The 9,384-nt window shown below is 37.9% G+C and overlaps 1 protein-coding gene and 1 pseudogene across 1 annotated transcript; both read left to right on the top strand.

Moving 5' to 3' along the window:
• Positions 1-4,145: 4,145 nt before the first annotated feature.
• On the top strand, positions 4,146-5,563 carry LOC117905441 (putative receptor-like protein kinase At3g47110). Its single transcript, XM_034818363.1, has 2 exons — positions 4,146-4,388; positions 4,502-5,563. The coding sequence occupies exons 1-2, from the start codon at positions 4,146-4,148 to the stop codon at positions 5,561-5,563; spliced, it is 1,305 nt and encodes a 434-aa protein (XP_034674254.1).
• On the top strand, positions 4,376-7,450 carry LOC117907576 (annotated as a pseudogene).
• The last annotated feature ends 1,934 nt before the right edge of the window (positions 7,451-9,384 follow it).

Below are 9,384 nucleotides of genomic sequence, written 5' to 3'. Positions count from 1 at the left end.
GACATGCTTCCTTTGGTTATTTAAAAAAATTGTTTCCTAGTTTGTTTGCAAAGAGTGATATTTCTGGTCTCCGTTGTGATATTTGTGAATTGGCTAAAAGTCATCGTGCTTCGTTTCCGTTAATTTTGAATAAAAGTCCGCTTCCTTTTATAGTTATACATTCTGATGTTTGGGGCCCATCCAAAGTCCCAACTTTGAGTGGCTCATGTTGGTTTGTTACTTTTATTGATGATTGTACCAGAATGACATGGTTATGCTTGATGAAGACCAAAGATGAAGTGAACTTGTTGTTTCAAAATTTTCATAAAATGATTGAAACTCAGTACAATGCAAAGGTTCGGGTTTTGCGTAGTGATAATGGTGGAGAATATCAGAGTTCTGGTCTTCAAAAGTATTTGGAAGAACATGGCATCATTCATCAGACTACTTATTCCAATACACCCCAACAAAATGGAGTCGTTGAACGAAAAAATCGGCACTTGTTAGAGGTTGTTCGTGCTTCCTTGATAGCAGCAAAAATATCGATATCTTATTGGGGAGAAGCAATCACATCTGCCACATACTTGATCAATCGGGTACCTTCTAGCCCAATTAACTTCCAAACACCTCTCCAAGCTCTTACTAATGCCATAGTTGCCCCAACCGTCCCAAATCTACCTCCTCATGTTTTTGGTTGCGTGGCATTTGTGCATCTACACAAACACCAATGCACCAAGTTAACTTCCCATGCATTGCAATGTGTGTTTGTTGGATATGCATTGCACAAAAAGGGATATCGATGTTACCATCCTCCAACTCGACAAATGTTTATTACAATGGATGTGGTGTTTCATGAAGATTCGATGTATTTTTCATCTGAGTCTGAACTTCAGGGGGAGTACCATAAGGAAATTCAGACTCTCGATTATGATTATCATATCTCTGAGGATGATGAATCTGGACAATCTGAACTAGTGAACCAGGAAGTGGGTGAGTTGGATATGAGTGGTCAACAATTTGGGTCTAAAGATGTCTTCACTGAAATACCAAACCAATCGTCGTCTGCTAAGGGTGTTCTTAATTTGGAACCTGATCCATTCATGAAACGGTTACCACACCGTCATAATAGAGGTATTCCTAAACCCACATATGAACCTGAATTGTCTACCAAAGTCAAATATCCCATGAGCAACTATGTGTCTAACCATCGTTTGTCTGAATCAAATAAGTCATTTGTAAATCAATTATCTACTGTAGCTATTCCTAACAGTGTGCAGGAAGCCTTAGCTAATCCAAGGTGGAAAGCAGCCATGAATGAAGAAATGAAATCATTGCAGAAGAATGAAACATGGGAACTCGTAGAATGTCCACCAGGAAATAAGTCAGTTGGGTGTCGTTGGATCTATACTATGAAGTACAAGGCAGATGGTAGTATTGAACGATTTAAAGCAAGACTGGTAGCAAAAGGGTACACTCAAACTTATGGAATTGACTACACAGAGACATTTGCACCTATAGCTAAGATCAACACAGTTCGAGTATTACTGTCTTTAGCTACAAACCTAGATTGGCCATTACAACAGTTCGATGTGAAAAATGCCTTTCTACATGGCGAGTTATCTGAAGAAGTATACATGGATCTTCCACCAGGATGCATAGTGTCAGAAAAGCAATGTCAGAAGGTGTGCAAATTGAAGAAGTCATTGTATGGGTTGAAGCAATCCCCGAGAGCATGATTTGGAAGGTTCACAAGATCAATGAGAGCTTTTGACTATCGTCAAAGTAATTCAGATCACACTTTGTTCCTGAAAAAGCAACATGGTAAGATTACGGCACTTATCGTATATGTGGATGACATGGTAGTTACAGGAAATGATCCTAAAGAAAGAAAAGCTTTGCAAAATTATCTATTTAGAGAATTCAAAATGAAAGATCTAGGTCCTCTGAAATACTTTCTTGGGATTGAAGTTTCTTGATCAAGTGAAGGAATGTTTTTGTCTCAAAGAAAGTAAGCCTTAGATCTTTTACAGGAGACTGGAATGTCGGGATGTCAACCTGTTAATACACCAATAAAAGAAGGTCTAAAATTGTGTGTTGAGCCTAATCAAGTATCAACCGATAAGGGAAGATACCAGAGACTTGTGGGGAGATTAATGTACTTAGCTCATACAAGACCAGATCTTGCTTATGCATTGAGTGTAGTGAGTCAATACATGCATAATCCTAGAGAGCAACATATGAATGCAGTCATGTGTATTTTGAGGTATTTGAAGAATGCTCCTGGGAAGGGAATTTTGTTCGCTAAAAATGTTGATCATCAGAGTATAGAAGTATATACTGATGTTGATTGAGCCGGTGCAGTGGATGATAGGCGATCTACATCTAGTTACTTTACCTTTGTAGGTGGATATGTCAATAGATGATGAAGAACAAAGAGAAACCATCCTTGGTTTTGGGATACTTTTTGTCTTTCTCTTTTCAGGTGTTCTGTATATACTTCCTTTGTACTAGGGTTTGCCTCCTTTTATATTGCCCTTTGTATGGAATACTTTGATTATCAGAAGAAAAAGAAAACAAAAGAAATCAGGTATAAAAGTCTCAAAAACACAGACCCTAGCTCAAAATACTCCTTTCGCAATTTTGGAAACTCATTTCATAATGAGTCAAAAAATAAAGGTACTAAGGAGCATAAATATCTAGTACTCTTCCTAGCTCAAAATTTATTGAATCAAAAGGATACTTATTCAAATTCTAGATTAGAAAGGCTTTTCTAATCATATGATTTTCTACTATTCTCCTTTCCACCTGATGTTTACATATCACATACCACATAAGGTGTTTCACCCAGGATTCACTAAAATAAAATAAGATCATCTGGAATAGAAGGTGGGAGACAATCAAATAAATGTCTAGAACAGAGAGAATTCATACCTACTTCTCTCTGCCTCATGCTGACTTAGGAGTTGAATAATAGAGAGAGAAATGTTGGCAAGAAAATAAGATGGCAACCAAGGGGAGGAGGGATCACAGTCAACTGTCGAAAAGGATTAATTGTTCTGTCTTGAGATCAATCCATTAAGCAATCACATATTTTTTACAGATCTCAAATTAGTATTCTTAAAAAAATTAGAAAGCATAATTGTTGAGCTATAAATAAAATAGGAGAATTTGTTTTCCTATTATGTTAGTTTCCTATTTCTGTAAATAGATAGGTTTATTAGTTTCCTATTTCTGTAAATAAATAGTTTTATGATTTAGAAATAGGTTAGTTTAGGAATAAGTTAGTTTCTTATTATGTCTCTTGTTTCTTATTTCTTCTCTTGTAATCTTCTATATAAACCGTGTGTATAGTCAATCTAAGAGAGAGAGAACTTATTATTTTTCATCCTATATTTCGTGTCAATAATTTATTCTTCTTATAGCACTTGGATCAAGTACATTCTCCTTGGAAAATTTTTAAGAAATAATGCCATTGATATGAATCCATCGAGTATTCAATCCCGCTAGAAACTTTCAAATTTGTTTTTCTTTGACATCATTTGGGATTATTATAACATGCTTTTTTATAACATTTCTCAGGCATTCTAACAAAAAAGTCAAAGGACTATCAGTCTTGCTTGTCACCCTCTTTCTATACTAGTTGCAGTGGCATCTTCCTCCTAACAATAACTAAAAGGGAAAACTATGCACCAGAGGTCATTGTTCTCAAGTATACCCTGCATAGTAAGAGAAAAGGGAGCACAATCAACCAATTAATCAACAGAAATGAGTTTCTTTTGCAGAAATCAGAATTGGTTAAATGATTTCAGCCATCACCACTGCTGCTAAGCTCGACTCTCCCTCTTGATACTTAATACAGAAAAATGGCATTTCCCTCATTATGGAATCTAAGGATGAAGAATAAGACAGAAGCTAGGTCTGGAAAATAATTATATAAATTTAAGGTCATTTTCATATCTTGTCAGATAGGATAAAATCGTTGGAGACATGGTTAGGAGGAAGTTACATTGCTCTTAACAGGGACTGATTAATAAATAATTTGCCCTTGTTTGATAATTGAAGTCAACTTTTCAATGGTTATCCTCCTACACACATCAGGCCTTAACATGTGCTGGCAGCTAAAATATAGACTGCAAATCTTGAATTTAATGACCATTCTTTCAAAAATGAAGAAACGTCTCCATTTCCCATTGCTTCTCCTCCTCCCCTTTCAAATTATTCTATATTGCAGCACGAACAGGGTAGGGGCTGTTGATGCTCATACAGATACTCTTGCACTTTTATCTTTCAAGTCCATAGTCTCTGACTCCCAAAATGTTCTTTCTGGGTCTGCACTTGGTTTGGTGTCACTTGTGCCAACAACGGAACTAGAGTTCTGTCACTTCGTCTTGCTGGTTATGGGCTCTCTGGTATGATACACCCTCGACTCTCCAACCTCACTTCCCTCCAATTGCTAGATCTTTCCAACAATTCATTTTATGGCCAACTTCAACTGGATTTTAGCCATCTGTCACTCCTTCAGAATATTAACCTTGCAAGAAACTCCATTAATGGTACAATTCGAGTTGGTCTTTCTCATTGTTATAACCTTGAGGAGATTTATTTTGAGCACAACCAACTTATTGGGAACCTTCCATCTGAACTTGGAGATCTGCCGAGACTCAGAATTCTTGACGTCGCAGCGAATAACCTTACAGGTGTAATCGCTCCAACATTTGGAAACCTCACCTCTCTTACTGTTCTCAGGCTAGCAAGAAACCAATTCTTCACCAAAATCCCAAATGAGTTGGGTCATCTCCATAATCTTCAAAGACTTCAGCTCTCAAAGAATCAGTTTGAGGGAAAGATCCCTTATTCCATCTACAACATCTCTTCTTTGATCTACTTATCTGTAACAGAAAATATGCTTGTTGGAGAACTACCAACTGATATGGGCCTTGTACTTCCAAACCTGGCAGAAGTCTACTTAGCACATAACCAGCTGGAAGGGCCAATTCCCAGTTCTTTCTCTAATGCTTCACAAATTCAAGTCCTAGACTTTTCTTCAAACCACTTTCAAGGGCCAGTTCCTCTACTTGGTAACATGAATAATCTTAGACTCCTACATCTTGGCCTGAATAATCTCTCTTCCACCACCAAGCTTAATCTTCAGGTATTTAATTCACTAGCAAACTGTACACAGTTGGAGTTTCTATATCTTAATGATAACCAGCTAGCTGGTGAGCTTCCAACTTCAGTTGCGAATCTTTCTACTCATCTCCTTGAATTTTGCTTTGGCAGCAATTTTCTGACTGGTAGCATTCCCCAAGGATTTGAAAGATTTCAAAATCTCTGGGCCTTGGACATACACCAAAATCTTTTCACAGGTATGATACCAAATTCCCTAGGAAAACTTCAGCAGCTACAGAGATTATTGGTTGATAATAATATGTTATCCGGAGAAATTCCAGATATCTTTGGCAATCTTACACGACTCTTTCTGCTGACAATGGGCTACAACCAGTTCTCTGGTAGAATCCCCACAAGTATTGGAGTGCCAGAATTTAAAGAGACTGGGTCTAAGACAGAACAAGCTCAATGGTAGCATACCCAAGGAGATTTTCAGACTTCATGATATAATCGAGATATATTTGGCGCATAATGAACTAAGTGGTTCTCTGCCCGCTCTAGTTGAAAGTTTGGAACACCCTGGGGTCCTGGATGCTTCTAATAACCAGCTGTCAGGAAATATTTCAACAACAATTGGTTCTTGCTCAAGTCTGCGTAGTTTCAATATTGCCACAAACAAACTCTCAGGTGCCATACCAGTGTCGATGGGTAAATTAATAGCATTGGAGAGCTTGGATCTTTCTTCCAACAGTCTGACTGGACAAATCCCCGAAGAGTTACAGGATCTTTTGTATTTGCAGATCTTAAATTTGTCTTTCAATGACTTGGAAGGACCAGTTCCAAGAAAAGGTGTTTTCATGAACCTTACCTGGCTTTCTCTTACAGGAAATAATAAGCTCTGTGGTAGTGACCCTGAGGCTGCAGGAAAGCTGAGAATCCCCACACGTATCACAAAAGTGAAGTCAAATAGGCATTTGATACTCAAGATTGTGATTCCAGTTGCCAGCTTTACCCTGTTAATGTGTGCAGCCTGTATCACATGGATGCTGATCACCCAAAACAAGAAAAAGAGGAGAGGAACAACTTTTCCATCTCCTTGTTTCAAGGCGTTGCCGCCAAAGATATCATACTCTGACATCCAGCATGCTACAAATGATTTCTCCGCAGAAAATTTGGTAGGAAAGGGAGGCTTTGGATCTGTATATAAAGGAGTTTTCAGAACTGGTGAAAATGGGGTCAACACCATTTTTGCAGTGAAGGTTATCGACTTACAACAAGGTGAAGCTTCTGAGAATTTCAATGCAGAGTGTGAAGTGTTGAGGAACATTCGGCATCGAAACCTTGTGAAGGTTATCACTTCATGCTCAAGCATTGACAAAAGCAGGGTTGAATTCTAGGCCTTGGTTATGGAGTTCATGTCCAGCGGTAACCTGGAGAAATGGCTGTATCCAGAAGATACCGATTCTGGGTTAACTTCGACTCTGATCCAGAGACTAAATATTGCAATAGATGTAGCTTCAGCTTAGGATTATCTGCACCATGACTGTGATCCACCTGTTGTCCATTGTGATTTGAAACCTGCAAATGTACTTTTAGATGATAATATGGGAGCCCATGTGGGAGATTTTGGACTGGCAAGGTTCCTTTGGAAGAATCCATCAGAGGATGAAAGCAGCACAATTGGACTAAAGGGCTCGATTGGTTACATTGCTCCAGGCACCACACACAACTTAAACTGTCCAAATCATTGTTTTCCCTTTATGATTAGTAGTACAATTTTTTGAGTGTGGGTCTTCATTACTCTAATGTGCTGTTATTTTGTTGTAGAGTGTGGTTTAGGTAGAAGGATTTCAACAAGTAGGGATGTCTACAGCTTTGGAATTTTGCTGCTTGAGATATTCACAGCAAAGAAACCCACAGATGAAATGTTTCAGGAAGGTTTAGATCAGCATAAGTTGGCATCCGCTCTGCTCATAAATCAATTTTTAGATATGGCTGACAAACGGCTTTTTAACAATGATGCTTGTACAGACTATAGCATCTTCACTAGTTCTTCTGGTGACTTTAACAGCATCGGTACTAGCAGCAACACTTTGTCCCATTGGAAAATCAAAACTGAAGAGTGTATTACTGCCATAATACATGTTGGTTTGTCGTGTGCTGCTCATTCAACCACAGATCGTTCAACCATGAGAGAAGCATTGACAAAGTTGCATGATATTAAAGCTTTTCTACTGGATTCATGAGCTATATTATTTCATGATACTGCAGAATTTTTATGTTCAACATTATGTCCTATTAATTAAAGCTGCAAGTCCCTAATCTGTAGACTGAAAATATGGATATTTCTATTGATGATGTTTCTTGGTACACTTTATCTGAATTGTTTGGAAATGTGTTAACGGCAAAACAAAAGCATCTTGGTCTATCTACAAATGTAAAATTCTTAAATCAAAATGATGGATCTGGTTGGGGACAGAAAGTATGCCTCGCACTTACCCTATTGAAAATATATATCAGACCCCTTCCAAAACGATGAAAAAAAAAACATCAACCATGGGATTCACACAAAAGCAATATGGGAATTCTTCACAACTTTCAATTATTAGGTTATTGCCCAACCATTGTATTCAGACAGTTGGTTTGAGCAATAGACTGCAAACATACAACAGTTCTAAGCCACACTGTTATTTGTATAAACATAGCATTCTAAAAGATAATCAACAGAAAATGTGACATAAACAAGAGAAGGAAAGGGGCCAGAAAAATAAATGCAAAGAAGAAAAGAAATATAGATAAACAGAGTCAGATAATGCCAATGACATCCACCAATGTAGGAAACCACAACTTCAAAACCAAGAGGAAATTATTCATCAAAATTTCAAGAGGAAGAAACATAAACCCCGTTACTGTAATATTTTCAAGAAATGATTTCCATAGAATCTTTCTCAAGCATCAAGTAAAGCGTAAAGATTCAGCCTCTACCTCATCCAGTAACCAGGAAAATATCTCTTTCCTCTTTTCTTATGACTCATCCATTGGATACTCATTAGACTAGTCACTAGCCTTATTCAATTAATGCATGGAAAGCCCTCGATTTCTCCTGCAAAGTACAAGTGCATGTAGTTAAATGCATAACTAATCGAACACATTCCAATTGGAATGTTATTGTTGTTTGTGTAAAGTTGATATACCTAAGCAAAGCACAGCATCCGTTACCATGAATTAGAAGGCATTAGAGATTTGGAGCAAGCTGTTTTTGGCTAGGATGAGATAGCTAATATTGTTATAAACTGAGAATTTACAAGGAGAGGTGGGGAATTGTAATTATAACTAGCAAATGTAGGATTAAGAAAATGTAACTCTCCATCTGCTGAACTTTTTCAAGGCTCAAGTAAAATAAGTAAGCTCTTTCTGGACATAAGACTAATTAGCTCCATCAGGGTTTTAGCTAGGGCTTCAACTTGGATTGGTCAAGCCCTACATAAACAGCATCCAATTGAGAAAAAAGGAGAGCTCAGACGCCCAAAAATGGCTTCCATGCAGCTGGGTTAGATTTTTTCTCATATTTATCCATCTCCCGCACAGCTCCATGCTACTGCCAATTAGAGGCAAAAACCCTAAACGCCTAAACTTATTGTAAGAAAGAGAGAAGTTTTAGCCACGTTGTTTTATGATATCCCTCTGTCTCTCTCCTTCAGAAACCAAAAAATCACACCTACCCTTGAGAAAGCGCCACAAAATCCAGCAAATACCAACAAAATCACTCTGAAAACGCCAAGCAGCAGAATTAAATGGGTCTCAATATTTGTCTTAACGCTTCACTTTCTTTTGTAATACAGGCTCCATTCATAATAAAGTTGACTGAACCTGCTTTCTTTTAGTTGGGCTGCTGGCTGCAGAAAGAAACAAAATTTTCTTTTTCTACACGTCATTGAAATTTAAATCCTGCCCCTCAGTTGAAAACCCCTACAGGACTTGTGGGTCATTTTCATCATGTCAAAAGACTCGTAACCTCTAAAACCTCTGGCTCTCACAATTGAGAAACTGACCCAAGAGAATTGGATCAGCTGATCCTAAAAGGAAGAAACTAAGGGGGATAAAATACTTTCAGTCCTCTTTTGGCGGACAAGAAAACTGAAGAAGTGACAAGAAAACGGATTTGCATCAATGGCAGATGCCATCATCACTTATCAGCAGTAGCAATACTGTTTTACACCTTCTCCGTGGAGTTAAACGACAGCGGTTTTTTGCTTCCACATAACAATGTGATTCGGTTGAACACAGAATGTGTGG

The sequence above is a fragment of the Vitis riparia genome, chromosome 18, assembly GCF_004353265.1.
Source record: "Vitis riparia cultivar Riparia Gloire de Montpellier isolate 1030 chromosome 18, EGFV_Vit.rip_1.0, whole genome shotgun sequence".
Classification (NCBI taxonomy): domain Eukaryota; kingdom Viridiplantae; phylum Streptophyta; class Magnoliopsida; order Vitales; family Vitaceae; genus Vitis; species Vitis riparia.
This window is presented reverse-complemented; position numbering and strand designations above follow the sequence as displayed.